Genomic DNA, 17805 nt, shown 5'->3' on the forward strand with positions numbered 1-17805 from the left:
GAGACTCACCTGGTATTTTTCATACAGTATTGGACAGGTGAACACTGCAACTTCACCTACAAGAGAAGAGAGAAATCGATGATCACTACACTAAATGACAAGTCAGATTCTCTAAAGCATAACAGAAGTGTCAATGTTTATTATTCACCAGAGCTGACTGAGGATCTAGAGCTATTGCTGGCTTCCATCCCTGAATTAAACAGTCCCTAGCGCTTTGGCCCAAAACTGACTTCTCTGCCTTCTTGCTTACAAATGAGTAAACAAAGCCACTGATAAGCTTTTCTTCATGTTAACCATCTGCCCCTGTATTCTCTATCCAGTCTCCTTTAGATCATCTCACATCGTAAACTCCAAACCCATCTGAAGGGGATGTGTGTGAGTCGGGGCCAATTCTCCTTTAGCATCACAACAGGTAAAAACTAGCTATTCCTAACGAGTGCATGCAGTTAACACTAAAATAGAAATCTGCTGTGTGCTCAAACATCATGTCTAATAATAATAATAATAATAATAATAATAATAATAATAATAATAATAATACGTGGATATATACATATTGTATTCTTTTATATGTCAACAATAATCCTGCATCGTCATGGACACCTCTCTCCCAGCTCAAACTATTTACCCTCCTACCCTCTGGGAAGAGGTTCAGATGCCTGCAGTCCAAGACCAGAATGCTAAGGAAGAGCTTTTACCACACAGCACACCCTTCAACTCCACCCCCTAAACCTAACAACTGGTTGGGTCGCCCTTAGCAGCAAGAACTGCAATCAAATGTTTGTGATAACTTGCAATGAATCTGTTGAAGCGCTGTGGAGGAATTTTGGTCCACCAATCTTTGCAGAATTGTTGAAATTTAGCCACATTGGAGGGTTTTCGAGCATGAACCTCCTTTTTAAGGACATGCCACAAAATCTCAATAGGGGACTCATGTCAGGACTTTGACTAGGCCACTCCAAAAGTCTTCATTTTGTTTTTCTTCAGACATTCCGAGGTGGACTTGCTGGTGTGTTTTGGATCATTGTCCTGCTGCAGAACCAAAGTTTGCTTCAGCTTGAGGTCACGAACAGTTGGCCGCATGTTGTCCTTCAGGATTTTTTTTGGTAGACAGCAGAATTCATGGTTCCATTCATCACAGCAAGTCTTCCAGGTTCTGAAGCAGCAAAACAACCCCAGACCATCACACTACCACCACCATATTTTACTGTTGGTATGATGTTCTTTTTCTGACATGCAGTGTTACTTTTACACCAGATGTAATGCAGACAGTCCTTCCAAAAAAGTTCTTTTGTCTCGTCAGAACACGGAGTATTTTCCCAGAAGCCTTGGGGTTCATCAAGATGTTCCTTGGCAAATCTGAGACGAGCCTTTATGTTCTTTTTGCTCAGCAGCAATGCTTTAGAATTGATCAATCTCAGTTACTTTCTCTCTGATTTGTTCCTGAATTTCTTTGGATCTCAGCATGATGTGTAGCTTTTGAGGATCTTTTGGTCTATGTAACTTTGTCAGTCAGGTCTTATTTAAGTGTCTCTTGATTGTGAACAGGTGTGTCAGTAATCAGGCCTGGCTGTGGCTAGGGAAACTAAACTCAGGTGTGATAAACCACAGTTATGTTTTAACAGGGGGGCAAACACTTTCACACACGGCCATGTAGGTTTGAATTTTGTTTTCTCTAAATAATAAAAACCTTCATTTAAAAACTGCATGTTGTGTTTACTTGTGTTATATTTGACTAATGTTTCAATTTGTTTGATGATCTGATCTGAAATATTAAAGTGTGACAAACGTGCAAAACAATTTAAAATCAGGAAGGGGGCCAACACTTTTTTTTTTTTTTTTTTTAACATGTATTTATACTTTATCATGTGTAATTTTTCACTGTGTATATGTGTGTGTGTGTGTGTGTGTATTATATATTTACACATACACACACACACACACACACACACACACACACACACACACATATATAATATGTTGAATCAGTAAACAAACCCACAACACAATTTAGCAAACATAAGATGAGACTGAAACAGAGGACTGATTGGTTACTGATAATGAGTCTTGTAGATCTTTCTTTAAAATTGATCTGATTCATTTTATGTGGGTTTCTCTTTACATGACCAAGTGATCCTAAACTTTTGAACGGTCGTTAATATCTATTTATTTATGTATATCTATGTCTGTGCAGTGATGCTAAGCTGCTAACTGCATTTCATTGCCTTGTACCCACGTGCAATGACAATAATGTTGAACCTAATCGAATCTACTAAAACTAAAATATTAACTAACAACAACAACAACAATAATAATAATAATAATAATAATAATAATAATAATAATTACAGGCCAAGACAGTCTTAAGTCCACGGTTTTAAGTGAATGCTGGTTACTGATTCTTAATAAAGTTATAATATATTTGGAGCATAAATTCTGATGACTATCCATGAATCAAACTTTTTGTGCTTATGATTTATTTCATCAGTTGATTCACTATGAAAGAAATCATAAGCACATAAGATTCATACAGCTACAGGACACATCCTTTCATCTCCGGGAATGAATTTACATATTTTATTTTATTCAGGTTTGCATTAACCTCTGCTTTACCTTAGAAAGTGAAATTTTGATGTGTCTATATCTAAAAGATTTTGAATTTGCCTACATGTAAGATTTTTAAGAATAGTTAAGTATTTAACTCATTTCTATCTTTAATTAGTTTGGATGGATGGATGGATGGATGGATGGATGGATGGATGCTTTATTAAAACCCCACCATGGAACTTGGTTTGCATGAGCAGCTGAACATAGCCATACAGGAAATATAATTTAATAAATATTATGGCAACAGAAATTACTAATCTTTCTGTTCCAAAGCTGGTTGGTTGCGGATTTATTTTGCATTTTTTATTTTTATTTTTTATTATTATTATTTCTAGCAAAATCTGTTCTGCTTTGTTAGGCTTTGCTGCTCAAACCCGCGTTAATACATCAGGAGTATGAGAGTCAACAGTGCGGGGAACAAAAACGTCGACTCCTGTGAGATGTCAGACGTGAAAGAGAAATGCAAACAGACCTAAAAATAGAGATGTCTAGAGAACGTGGATCTAGATCTATCACATAAATACACAAGTTGAGTTTTATGAGAGTTTTATGGCAGCAGATCTTTCAAAGAGGTCCAGAGTATGCAAGTTGTAAGGGTGTAAATACCTAAAGCGATATAAGCCAGCAATGTGACTATAAACAGTTTAGATCTAAAAATAAAGAGAAGTCATTTGTGCTTAATTCAGGATGGCCAAGCTAGTCACAGGTATAATCTGAGCTGAGCATTCGATGGGTGTGAGATGAATTTTGAATAAGTTACAGTTTATTCAGCTTTATGCCAGAGGAAAACTTATTTAAAAAAAAAAAAAAGCTTTACACACTAGTGACACACTGCCATTAAAAAGCTTAGAGGTTCTATTAAGAACGGCTTTGGGCAGTAGTTTAAGTTATTTAAAGCCATTACCGTGGATCCAATGCCATCGTAACTCTGAGTGACATTTTGTATAACAACCGAAGACGTTGTCGTCAAAATTGTGTGACCGAGGAGGAGAAAATATGACGCAGACTACGATCCGGATCAGGAGGAAAACATTGTGACAGGGGCAGTAAAGGATTTATGCTTATCGATAGATACAAAGTGGAGTCTGCCAGAGACGAGATGTAAACCGTGCCAGAAATTTCCCGGGGAGTGAAATTCTTTTCGCTCCATCAATGTCTGCACTGAGCTCTAACAGACGGAGGAGACCGAGGGTACGACAGACAGCAGACGAGAGAAGAGCATTAATGACTGGTACAAGAGCTGTGTCTGTGCTGTGCAGTGACAAGAAACCAGACCGGAAAAGCTCAGAGAGGTCGTTATAGCAAGGTCATTCTGTAGCAGAGCGGCTACAAGTCTTCCGAGATTGGAAACGAGCCCACCGTTTTTTTGTTGTTTTTTTAATGTGATGTACAAATAAAAATTTTACAAACCATAAACCTACTTGAAATGTGTATGAACATTTTCTTTGTGCTCATGCACCAATGTGCTAAACTGAGGCCTCACAGAAAGAGCCAGAAAATAAAGGAAGTGGTGGCTTAAGTGGTTAAGGCTCTGGGTTGTTGATTGGAGGATCAAGGTTCAAGCCTCAGCACTGCCAAACTGCCACTGATGGGCCCTTGTGCAAGGCCCTTAACCTTCACTGCTACAGGGGTGCTGTATAATGGCTGATCCTGTGCTCTGACCCCAACCTCTAAAGTATAGCTTCTATTCTAGAGCTAAACAGGTATTCGAGAGGGAAATGAAGGGAACAGTTTGCAAGACGTGGGATAGTTAGTATGGAAGTGGCTTCAGAATGGATTAGCTCACACTGCTAGTCTGAGTGAGGAACCAGAGAGGGATATGGAGGTCACCAGTCATGGCTCGGTCACTGTTAGGTTCTTGAAGTAGGAAATTAAACAGTTTAATTGTGTCACTTCAGAATAAGTTAACTCGAGTATAACGTGTAAATGAAAAAGAGAAGTTCAAGAGGAATAAGAGGAAGGAAAAGAGAAGTAATACAAGGGAGGAACTTGATGAATAACCCATGGGAGATGTTAGAAGATGTACTGTAAGACTAGAAAAGAACATGAATAATGGAAGAACTAAAGGAAGGACCTGGCAGAGATGATTAAAGCTCCGGTATTTAGTTTTGGAGACCTACCTCAAGGTCTTATTTGAACAAATATGCGTTTGCACTTGTTTTGTTTGCGTTAAATTAATGCTGATATTTTGGTCTAAAGTAAATGATGATGAAATGGGAATTACATTCACTTCCAAATATCACATTTAAAAATAATAATAATAAATAATATTTAAAAAAAAGAGAAGAGCAAGAAGAATTTGAGCAATAAAAAGAAATAAGTCTGCATCATATTTCACATTTTTGCACTGGTGTATTTACATTTGCCACAAACCCGGAGATGATGAACACTTACCGATAATGAGAAGAGTGAGTCCATTAAACACAGAACCAACGTGGGTCAAAACCCACAGCAGCCCAGCTACCTGTACACAATTAACACACAGAAACATCACCCACTGTTGATATTATTATTATTATTATTATTAATAATAATAATATTCGTACCTTCAGAGAGTCAATCAGATCCTCCACCAGGAAAAGATGCTTCAGTTCTTTCACAGCGGCATTAATGTACTTCAACAGAACGTCACTGTGTTTATGAATGACATCAGCTGGTAGAGTGACGTCCTGCTCCAGATATAATCTAAACACGCATACGCAAACACACACACATACACACACGAGCACAGGCAAACACACACGGACACACATACACGCAGATACACAAATATGAACACATGCATATGCAAACACACATATACAGAAACACACACACAAAACCACAAACAAACACACAGAGATTCATACACACACACACACACACACACACACACACACACACACACACACACACACGCACAAACAAAAAGTCAGTATTTAACAGCTTTTGTACTCCACACGGTGCACACCTACAGCTTGTGTATGTGCATGTTGCTCACTTAAACGGGTGAGTGTTATCGCCCTTCTGTAGCGCATCCGTGATTCCTCTGTAGATCCGGAAGCAGATGGTGATGGATAACAGAGCCAGAGAGATGTACGAACACACGCTGATGATGCTGAGCAGACTCAGAGAGATCAATAGCGACAGCGTCGCTCCGAACACACACGCCGTCTTCTGAACGTCACGCCAGTACAGCAGATCCCACACTGAAACACAAACACGCAGACAGAAACTGTTTACAAGGTGACAGAAGACTCCTTCCTGAAGCACAAGGAAGCGTTCTACCTCACGCTTAGCAATGCGAACGACTGCACACGTGCAACATGAGCGGGTCAGGGGAGAAAAGAGAGGAAGAAAATTCTGATCAATGAGTACTGATCAATTACAGGTTAAACACACAGAGATTTTTGTTATTAAAAACTTTTAAAAGAATTAAAGACAGGCGCAGTTTTAGGGTTTCATCTTTAGCCCTCAGTGAGAATTTAAAACAAGAAGAGTTTTATATTATATATTATATATAACTACACAGTAAGCCAAAAGTTATGGTATTATTAAATGGCAAAAGTGGACACCAAAATTTTATGCATGATGTAATGATGCCAGTCTTGAATCAGATCAGTTCATGTATGTGTGCATTCTCTACAAACAGTGTGTCCAATCAATGCAGTCATTAATAAACTAGTATACACAAGACAAAGACCAAATCAATAAATGTTATTTTTATTTAGTATTGAATGGATTGTTTGCATTAATATTTCATTTGTGCTACAACTCTGGTAATAAGAATAGTGACATTTCACTGCTTTTGGTTGCCGTCTTTGCGTCTTTCCGCCGATTAACGTTATACTGTAGATAAACGCCTCCAGCTCTGACTGACTCTCTGCTTCTCCGTTCAAATAAAGCAGACAGCTGATGATGCACTTTTTAAAGACTACAACACGCACGCATAAAAGCAAAGTTTAAAAAAAAAATCGCTCTTGGATCAAACTGATAAGTAATTTTCTTTCCCATCGACGACGTATCCTGCATTTTAGCGTAATTATTGTTTAGTAAAAATTATAAAAAAGCCTAGAACCTTTTTTTTAATCTAGCTTACTAGGGTCAATAAATTCATAAAAATGTTCCAGGTTTTTTTTTTGCCCCACACAAATATTTATCATGAAAGTAAACGCTGATACCAAACCGATTTCTGCTCTCGAAGATGTTTTATGTGTTATTAAAGTAAAACACTACTGTTTGTGTATTGTATTCCTTTTTTCTTTCAATAATGTGTGATTGACCCACAAGGCGTGAGACCTGACCCACAAGGCATGAGACCTGACCCACAAGGCGTTGTTGTGAGACGTGACCCACAAGGCATGAGACGTGACCCACAAGGCATGAGACCTGACCCACAAGGCGTTGTTGTGAGACGTGACCCACAAGGCATGAGACGTGACCCACAAGGCATGAGACCTGACCCACAAGGCGTTGTTGTGAGACGTGACCCACAAGGCATGAGACGTGACCCACAAGGCATGAGACCTGACCCACAAGGCATTGTTGTGAGACGTGACCCACAAGGCATGAGACCTGACCCACAAGGCGTTGTTGTGAGACGTGACCCACAAGGCGTTGTTGTGAGACGTGACCCACAAGGCGTTGTTGTGAGACGTGACCCACAAGGCATGAGACGTGACCCACAAGGCATGAGACCTGACCCACAAGGCGTTGTTGTGAGACGTGACCCACAAAGGCGTTGTTGTGAGACGTGACCCACAAGGCGTTGTTGTGAGACGTGACCCACAAGGCGTTGTTGTGAGACGTGACCCACAAGGCGTTGTTGTGAGACGTGACCCACAAGGCGTTGTTGTGAGACGTGACCCACAAGGCGTTGTTGTGAGACGTGACCCACAAGGCGCTGTTGTGAGACGTGACCCACAAGGCGTTGTTGTGAGACGTGACCCACAAGGCGTTGTTGTGAGACGTGACCCACAAGGCGTTGTTGTGAGACGTGACCCACAAGGCGTTGTTGTGAGACGTGACCCACAAAGGCGTTGTTGTGAGACGTGACCCACAAAGGCGTTGTTGTGAGACGTGACCCACAAAGGCGTTGTTGTGAGACGTGACCCACAAAGGCGTTGTTGTGAGACGTGACCCACAAAGGCGTTGTTGTGAGACGTGACCCACAAAGGCGTTGTTGTGAGACGTGACCCACAAGGCGTTGTTGTGAGACGTGACCCACAAGGCGTTGTTGTGAGACGTGACCCACAAGGCGTTGTTGTGAGACGTGACCCACAAGGCGTTGTTGTGAGACGTGACCCACAAGGCGTTGTTGTGAGACGTGACCCACAAGGCGTTGTTGTGAGACGTGACCCACAAGGCGTTGTTGTGAGACGTGACCCACAAGGCGTTGTTGTGAGACGTGACCCACAAGGCGTTGTTGTGAGACGTGACCCACAAGGCGTTGTTGTGAGACGTGACCCACAAGGCGTTGTTGTGAGACGTGACCCTCAAGGCGTTGTTGTGAGACGTGACCCACAAGGCGTTGTTGTGAGACGTGACCCACAAGGCGTTGTTGTGAGACGTGACCCTCAAGGCGTTGTTGTGAGACGTGACCCACAAGGCGTTGTTGTGAGACGTGACCCACAAGGCGTTGTTGTGCGACGTGACCCACAAGGCGTTGTTGTGAGACGTGACCCACAAGGCATTGTTGTGAGACGTGACCCACAAGGCATTGTTGTGAGACGTGACCCATCGTCACAATTATAGCAATATTTAATTTACGCTATTAACAGTAACATGATATTTTATATCTACGTTATTTATATAATATTTGTCTTTAAGCAGTAAGGAGTGTTCTCACTTGCAAGTAGTTAATGTCCATTCAAACGGCCATTGAAAAGGATCACTGAAAAATTACTAGACAAATAATTAACAAATTCTATAAATTCTTTAGTAAAAATCTCCACAAATAGATGAAATCATTTCCACAGCAGTGTGAATAGAAACGTCCAGCAGATGGCAGAAATGGATCCTTGTTGTAAAGCAGGGATTTATAAACTTGACCCTCTGAGATTTTAAATGATGATATCAAAATTTAACAACACACATATTTCACATTGTCTCAAAGCAGCTTTACAGAAATATAGAAACATGATAAAAATGTAGAATTTTAAAAAGTTTCAAATTAAGTTACTATTCATCTCTAACATTTATCCCTAATGAACAAGCCTGAGGTGACGGTGGTGAGGAAAAACTTATAAGAGGAAGAAACGTTGAGAGGAATCATTTGAGTGACACTGAACAGGAAATAATGTAATGTAAAGTTTCAGATTGTAGCTGAATGAAATTGTGCAACCAAGAGCTCCTGAGGAAGTGATTTCAGAGTGAGGTCAGAGTGATTTCTGAGTTCATTACAGACTTAACACTAATTCCTTCCCGGCGAAGGAAGAACACATCCTGGTAATTAGACACATTCTGGATACTTGGCGTTCTTGAGTATTGGAATTAAATGTCAATAATATTGAGAAATATTGACATATTGAGTAACGGTAGTGTTAGTACCTCTGTAACATTAACTGTTAATTATGTTCTTGTTCCATGCGTCTGCTTTATAAACAAGCAGGAAGTATCTAAAAAAAACAATTTAAATCCCACTTTCTATATGATGCTTTTATGAAATTATTTCATGATAATGCAGCCAGGTATTTGGTTCATCAAAGTATCAAGTCATGTTTTCATTGAGCTGTTTTCTAATTACAGCTAACACAGTTTCAGCTGTCCTCACGCCCCATTTTTCCTGGGTGCAAAGATCCATTTGAGCCACTAGATGGAAGCACAAACTTCCAAATACCTGCATTCTGAGTCACCAGTGTATCATCCTTACCACCTACTAACTACCCCACCCTTTAGACAGGAAACATCATGGAACCATGGTGGACCATGGCTATTATTTTGCCGGTGGGTCATTCTCACATTCCAAGCACAAGGGAAAAGCAGCTACAGGAACATTTGCCAGGAGTTTTTTGAGAATAAGCCTAAAGACTTTTATACCCGCCAAGTTCTATAACCTCAAACTTCAACCTTTCAAGACAGGCTGAATGCAGCTGGTGCTGCTGATGGGTGAGCTTTTAAAGTTAAGAAAAGTGCACTTTTTTATAAGAAAAGTACCAAGTCATGTCAAGCGCTATAACATCCCGAGTAATCAGGACAGAAGTTGTAGAAAAAAAAATGCTCACAGAGCATAGAGTACAACTGAAAAATGTTACTGAGCGAATATAAGGGAATTACCACATGCTGAAATGAAACTTAACCGATATCCAGATGTCATTTTATATATTATATTACAATATAACTAAACACAACAAATTCTATTACTAGTACACAGGTTTCTTATAATTGAAAACATTCTCAAATCTCAATGTTAAAAAAAATGATCATTTAGGTGTAACTGGGTTAATATCTGGTTTATTAGAGATAATCTGACTACAGTCTCAGAAAAGACAGCCTATAAGCAAGCTTTATAGTTGTTGTTTTTTTAAAAACTATATTTTTAATAAATTTTAAAGCTTGAAAAAAATCAAATAAAATTCTCAAGTGTATAGTATTAATTTTTAAACCTAATCCTATATGTTCTTCCTTTTGAGTACTGAGAATTTAAATTCAATAGTAATTAGACGGGTTGACTAATTATTAGGCCCTTGTAAGTGGTGATTGTGCAATATCTTAACAGAAAGTGTTGTTTTTGGTCAACCTGCAGTTTCCTGTCATGAATCACATGATTGGAATGAACTTCCTGCTGTGAAGAAATTGCTCAATTGCACAATTGCATATATACTGTATATATAGACAGACAGACTGACAGACAGACAGGCATGGGTGCTGTTTAATATAACCTTTTTGTAATGCTCACATAAATTAGTTTCTTGTGGCCGTGTGTGTCGTCTAATTTATTCATAAGTTTCAAGTGAAAAGTAATTGTGTTCCTTTAGCGTTCATTTGTGGCTTTTTCTGTCAGCACAGCAAGATACTCGGTTAACGCATTTGTCTCTGTAAAGCAAAAAAAAAAACTGGTGTGAAAGAAAAAGACAAAATAAGTTTTAGGGTCAGTTACTGTGAATGGAAAACAAGTGGTAGATTTAGAAATGGTAACTTAACTAGAGATAGATCGACCATACAACCTCTATGTGTATGTGGTTAATAATCAGATCTAGTTTAGCTTTTTGTACCGTATTTCATGCCATGGGTGTGTTATGTCTCGTCTTAAAGCATGTCACCATCATTGTTCTAAGGTTTTTCATAACTGAAGCTTGTAGAGATGGCATCCGGAATACATATTGTAATGGCAACAAGTAAAAAAAGAAATTGGTTCCTCTCTTTCATGTGATGAAATGAAATGAAATTAGACACTCCCAGATGAACCGAAACACTTATTAAAGATGGCATATATTTTGAAATATGTTCATGAACTAGTTTCCCTTCGAATAAAACCTAAACACATTAAACAAAATGCATATACCATTCCGATATGTATTATTCAGGTTTATATATGTATTTGAGACAATGTCTATTGTAAAAAGCACTATACAAATAAACTTGAATTGAATTGAAATATATATATATATATATATATATATATATATATATATATATATATATATATATATATATATATATATATATATATAGATAGATAGATAGATAGATAGATGTTTTACTCTTATCAGTAGCTGATTTAATTAGACACCCTGCAACAAGCATCCATGCTAACGCCAATAAAGAATTGATTGTATTTTAAAGACAAATTTTCTAATATTAAAATATTTTATTAACAATAATCGCTTTCAGGCTATAATGTAGGTAACAGAATTGAAGTTTTGAAATGACCTCACGAGTGATCTGTCACACTATCAATGAATAAAAAAGGAAAAAGAATGAGAATAAGAACGAACAGAAGAAAAAGAATGATGTTTTTATTGTTATTATTAATATTCTTTTCTTTTTTACACAATCTGGAGGAAATTTGTGGAAGGGTCAAACTTTTTCAGAGGGGTCAATGTGTGTTCCCAAGAACACGGTTGAGTGAATGTTCTGGGGCTAAAATGTGTGTTTCACAAACTTATAAGATTGTGAAATATTCCAATGATTATATTTCAAGGTAGTTAAAGTTTTATTCATGTTTTAAACTATTTATCTGAATGATGCACGTTTTTTTTTAACCCGTGTTTATGATATATATAAAATATATATAAATATAATATATATTTATATATTAACTTTATATGTGAATATAATATCAGTGGGAAACAAATGCCACCCTAATTATGGGATGTGGAATCACCTAGTCAACAAGGTGCCCTTTTAGCTTGCTAAATGCTACCTTAAAGCCCCGGATGAAACCGTGGCACCTGAATGGTCCGCTGGTCTACTAGACTTATATTACTCTAAAAGATCTATTTCTTATATATTTTGCATTGTAAATGCTATATAGATTCATCCTAATTATTTTTTAAGTGTAGGGAAAGCGGAAGTTAACGGTCACTACTTACATTGTGACAACGGTGCTTTAGCTTCCTGTTTTTCTAGGATCTTTTCTGTTTTTATGTCCATGGTCGGATCTTCAGATCGGTGTCTCTCGATAGCGTCTTTTGCACCGCCAGCCAAATCCAAAATATCCTCCGGATCGAAGTTTTTACAGTCTGTAAACTGATCAGAGGGCAGTTTTTCATCATCTGTACTGGAACTGATCTGGTCATCCATATCGGAAATTAGTAGCAAGCTTCGTAACAAGAAAATATACGTATGATAGTATGATAGTCTGCGTCACATGATCAAACTAACCATTCTAGCTGAAACAGTCTTTTCTTTTTTTTTCTTTTTTTTTTTTTTTAAGTTAAGCCGGAAGTTAGTCAACTCGTCTGTAACAACGACAAACCACCAGTGGGAGGAGCTTAGTGAACCAAGACTTACTCGAAGGGGCGTGGCTAGAGGTCACGTGTCATGCTTGGATTAGGTAAACTGTACAAGAGGATTTCAAACTTTTTTTTTTTTTTTTTTTGCAGCAAGGTTCCTTTAATGTGATCTAAAAAAAAAATAGGTCAAAAAAGTGCAAAATATACTATCATGTTGCCCAAAACAATGCATGAACAAAGCCATATGTCTGTTCTCCCTGCTGCTATTCTCTATATGTCTATTCTATATGTCTATTCTCCCTGCTGCTATTGGGGCAGTGGTGGCTCAACTGGGGCAGTGGTGGCTCAAATGGTTAAGCCTCTGGGTTGTTGATTAGAGGTTTGGGGTTCAAGGCCCAGCACAGTCAAGCTTCCACTGCTGGGCCCTTGCGCAAGGCCCTCAACTGCTCCAGGGGCACTGTATCAGAATCAGAATCAGGTTTATTGTAAAGTCTAAACGCAACATCACACTGTTTCACTGCAATAATAAACAATAACAAAGCATTTTAAATATGTGCAATAACAGAAATTTTGAAAAACGTGCAATATGTCTTCAGTGTAACCACTACTCTTTTTATACAGTTTTTGTATATACTGTATATTATATTATGTCTTTATTCTTTATTCTTTTTATATATTTTTGCTGCTGTAACAGAGAAATTCCCCCATTGTGGGACGAATAAAGTAATATCTTATCTTATCTTATCTTATCTTATCTTATCTTATCTTATTCACTTTCACTTTATTATTAACACCAGTACTTATTAATGCAATTATGTAATTAGACCTGTGGCAGCAGGACAATATATCAAATCATGCATTTACATGTTAAAAGCATGTCTGAGAAAGATTTGCATTTAATGCACTATGGTGTGGCTTGGAAAATCTGTTCCCATGGTCATCCTTTGACAGTTTCAACTTTTAGAACTACTATGTAGCTCTACTGGCTTTCCTGGACTGAAATGTCTTTCTTTTTTTTTGCATGTCTCTCAATCACAAGGCAGTTCTATCATTTCAAAATCTGGTTACTTCCAAAATTTAAAAGGTTGAAAATCATGTTTAATGAGCAAATTGCAGATCCGTAGAGAAATACTTTGCTTACCTCTTAATATCAGATTAGATTAGATTAGATTTAAATGTATTGTCATTACACATGTACAAGTACAATGCAATTTGGCATCTAATCAAAAGCAGCAAGTGCAAAATGTATAGTATTTACAGTATGAACAGGATAATATACAGATGAATATGCTATGGACAAGGTAATGTATACAGGTTGGGTGCTATAGACAAATTATACAGGGTGTTGTATTTTATATACTATATAGAAAAAATATACCGGTGGAGTGTAAGTAAGGACACACGGGAAAATTCTGTTCCTGTTTCTGCTGGTTTAGGTCCAGAGCACCTACCTATGGGCAGGGTGAGAGGAGCCTTTAAGAATTTGGATGTCCTCAATGTATGAAAATAAAGTTCCTGTGATGAGCTGGACTATTTTCACCACCTGTTGCAGTGCCTTACAGTCTTATACCCAGACTGTGACACAGTTGATCAGGCTGTATCAGAATCAGAATCAGATTTATTGGCCAAGTGTGCTTACATGCACAAGGAATTTGGTTCCAGCTGTTTGTGACTCTCAAAAGTACAGACATAAATAACACTATACTATACAAACTATACAAGACAATGCAGACAATGGGATACAATATAGACAGAATGAGTATTAAATTTGAATACAGAACATGACCGATCAGTTATGTATATACAGTGTGGGAGTGCAAATAACAATATTGTGCAATATTATGCTTTTTGTACAATATATAGCAGCAGTAGTGTGTGTATAATATATACAGATCATGTGATGACTGACAGTCCTGATAATGCAGTACTTATAGATATGAAGCAGTGAATAGCCAGAAGGGAGGAGCTGAAAGAGGTTGTGTAAATAAGGAGACACTTTGGAAAAAGCTGTTCCTGAGTCTGCTGGATTATGTCCAGAGGCTCTTGAAGCACCTACCTATGGGCAGGGTGAGAGGAGTCTAATCAATGTATGAAAATGAAGTTCCTGTGATGAGCTGAACGATTTTCACCACCTGTTGCAGTGCCTTACGGTCCCATACCCAGACTGTGACACAGTCAGTCTGCTCTCAATCTCACAGCGGGTTCACCAGGATAGCTGAAGACAGGTGATGCAAATGAGTTTACTATGTGATAATATAATTTGAAACTACTGTATGTTACTAACTTACTGTAGCTATAGTAGTTAAGTTAGTTAGTTATTAATGTCAATATGCATGTTAATTAAACACTAAACAATGGCCCGTAATTTAGGCTTCATCAAATTAAATGTACAGTATGTATTATCTTTTTTAAGTATACATTATATCATTATATATTATATCAGTATAAAATTGTATCTGTTCAAAGAAAGAAAAAAAATCCACATAATTCAATCCTTTTGAATTTGTATATTGTAAATGAATGTGTGTATTGAGAAAAAATGTCTCAAATATTGATATTTCTCCTATTATGGTGGACTTGTGCAGCATCCAGCATTTGTATGTATGAATAGATCAATTATGGGTTATTGGTTTTATATTGAAAATATTGTAGCACATGATTTATAGGTCCATGATGACTAGAGCCACTGAGATTGTTGAATCAACTGAAACAGAGAAGGACGTTTGAAATGTACTTTACATGATTTTGCCCTTAAAAGAACAGAGACCTGTAGCTATCTTTAATACTCATTCTGTTTGGCAGACAAGCTCGTTTCCTACTGCTGGAATTTAGCTATCAGCTGGCTTGTCTTTCTGCTGGTGTCAAGTGCAGGCCCCTTGGTGAGCGATCTGTCGATAGAACATCTCATTTAGTCATCAGGTTGTAGAACACTGTGGTAGAGACATGATACAACACAGAGAGGTCCTGCTCCAGATCCTTATATTCCTTCCAGGGGATCACAGTTACTGTAAATTGGTTATTTGGATAGCCATTAAATAGCTTATTCTTAACAATGTGTATATTGAGGAAAAAATGGTATACGTTTTTCTCCTATTATGGTGGACTTATGCAACATTCTGCATATATTGAAAATATTGTAGCACATGATATATAGGTTCATGATGACTAGAGCACTGAAATTGTTGAATCAACTGAAACAGAGAAGGACGTTTGAAATGTATATAATTGTACAGAGAACTGTAGCTACTGTATCTTTAATACTCATTCTGTTTGGCAGACAAAATGAAATGAAATAACTTTCCTCCAGGATCAGTTTGCAGATGCAATGCTGAACAATTTCTCCTGAAACAAAGAAAATTATTAAATCATTCCATAATAAGAAACGTGAAAAATATGTTTTTTTTTTGTTTTGTTTTGTTTTTTTAACATTATGACAGTATTACACTATACAAACTATTTCCTAACTGTTAAGTGAATGTAGTCAGTGGTTCATTCATATTTAGAGATTGTGTTAAATCAATTACTTAATGGACTCTAGCTATAAACAGAATTAATTCATGTGATACAATCCGTATTTTAATCTTAAATGCAAAAATATTTTGTTGTAGTTTGCTTGGAAATTTTGATTCTACTTATTTTCTACTTATTCTTACTTTATAGCCACCATGATTACAGCAAAATACAGCATTATAGCAGCTACTAAATGTGGTATCACATGTATGCTCAAACCTTTAACATGTTTTGCTAGTTAGGGAATGTAACATCATAGAAGTGACCGACCTTGTGCTACTGGAGCAGTAGCGTCACCCGGCAAGGTGGTCCGGCTGGGCAGTGCTGGGGCTAATATCAGCTCCACATGATTTACATTTATGGCATTTGACAAAAGCCCTTTATACCGAGTGATGATCAAAAGTTCTATCAATTAATACATAAACACTGGTTCATTTGGTTAAAGACTTTGTATTTTGGACACCATCAACCTAAAACACTGTTTGTTTGTTTGTTAATATTCACATAAAACAAGCAGAGAAAATAAGCGATAGTTTAAGTGTTTCAATAAATAGGTCTTCTTCTTTTTTTTTTGAACATGGCCAGTGACTCAGCTGTTATTTTTTGATTATAAAGGATAGATTATACTGAGTGACCAATGACACTTAAATACAGAAAAAAAAATTACACTCTTGTTGGTCCCAAAGATCCGTGGACCATAATCTATGGCGGAACACTTAAGACTGGACAAATCATTGATTTGGCTCTTTGCATTCTAATATTGACTGGTCATTTGTGGTAATGTTTGCAGGTCGTGCATGGCACGATACAAACACCAGTTGAAGAATCCACTGATTTGGTGTCTCTCCAAATAGGTTAGACAGCAAGGTTTGTGGCATGAACCAGACCCAAGAACTAAATGGTTCTTATCGTAGGTCTTCACGTAGGTCTTCACGTCTTATCGTAGGTCTAACCCTAACCCTATCTGACCGATCTCATTAAAAAGAAAGCATCAGATTAGGTCCAGTTGACTGAGCCATGCTAACAGGCTTTTGCTCAGTCAAAGATTGCACTTTGTGGCAGATCACTTTTATATGGTCCTGACTTCTAACCCCCCTTTTTTTTGCAAGGAGACATTGTCACAGGCCGTGCATCAACCCCAAGCTTTGTGTGAGGGAGACTAAGTACGGAACGATAGAGAATGTGTGTCTGGCCATCTAATTGGCAGTCCTCATCCTCAGTTACTATCTGCTGGGCTGAGCTTTCACCCTCTGTTAAGGCCACTCCCTGCTCCATTCACTCCACTATATGAAAGATGCCAATGTGTGGATTAACCATTGGACTCTGGAACTTCAGCCTTTTAACACTAGAGACGGTCCACAGACCTGCGGCACAGAGAGTTGTGGTGGATTTCCTCTCTTAGCAGGAGTCCCCGGCCTGAGTCAGGTAATGGGGGCATGTGGAATCAGGGGTGTGCCCATGCACTGGTTTGAGAATGGAGGACGGAGCTGGAGAAAGCAATTGTTAAGGAGTGTGTGCTCACAGGGAATTAAGCTAACACATATTCTAAGTTTCAGTGAGCTGTGACAGAGACAAGAAGCTTAGAGCTGTTTATGTGCATATGTGTGTGTGGATACAGTAGAATTGCTACAAAGAGAAAGATAAAATAGAACACATTTTAAGTTGTACCAAAGCCTGCCTCCAGTTTCCTCATTCCCTGCCTAAAAATGTCATTATGTGAGTGCGGTGTGGCATGATGGGACAGCTGGTAGCATTGCCGCCTCACAGCTCCATTATCCCTGGTCCAGCCCGGAGCTCTGTCTAAGCTGTGTTT

The 17805-nt window shown here is 38.0% G+C and overlaps 1 protein-coding gene across 3 annotated transcripts in view; it reads right to left on the reverse strand.

Moving 5' to 3' along the window:
• The window catches only part of rtn4a (reticulon 4a), a 17028-nt gene extending 2957 nt beyond the window's left edge, over positions 1–14071 (reverse strand). The window contains exons 1-6 of one of the 3 annotated variants that reach the window (XM_027154495.2): positions 13934–14071; positions 12120–12276; positions 5588–5795; positions 5154–5292; positions 5002–5071; positions 10–56 (exon numbers count right to left, since the gene is read on the reverse strand). In XM_027154495.2, coding sequence (XP_027010296.1) covers positions 10–56; positions 5002–5071; positions 5154–5292; positions 5588–5795; positions 12120–12180 — 525 coding nt within the window. In that variant the 5' untranslated portion in view covers positions 12181–12276; positions 13934–14071. Of the gene's footprint in view, positions 1–9; positions 57–5001; positions 5072–5153; positions 5293–5587; positions 5796–12119; positions 12537–13933 lie in introns of those variants that run through there. The other 2 variants (XM_027154494.2, XM_027154492.2) reach the window with 2 other exon arrangements.
• Between the last annotated feature and the right edge of the window lie 3734 nt (positions 14072–17805).

This window comes from Tachysurus fulvidraco, chromosome 5, assembly GCF_022655615.1.
Source record: "Tachysurus fulvidraco isolate hzauxx_2018 chromosome 5, HZAU_PFXX_2.0, whole genome shotgun sequence".
NCBI lineage: Eukaryota > Metazoa > Chordata > Actinopteri > Siluriformes > Bagridae > Tachysurus > Tachysurus fulvidraco.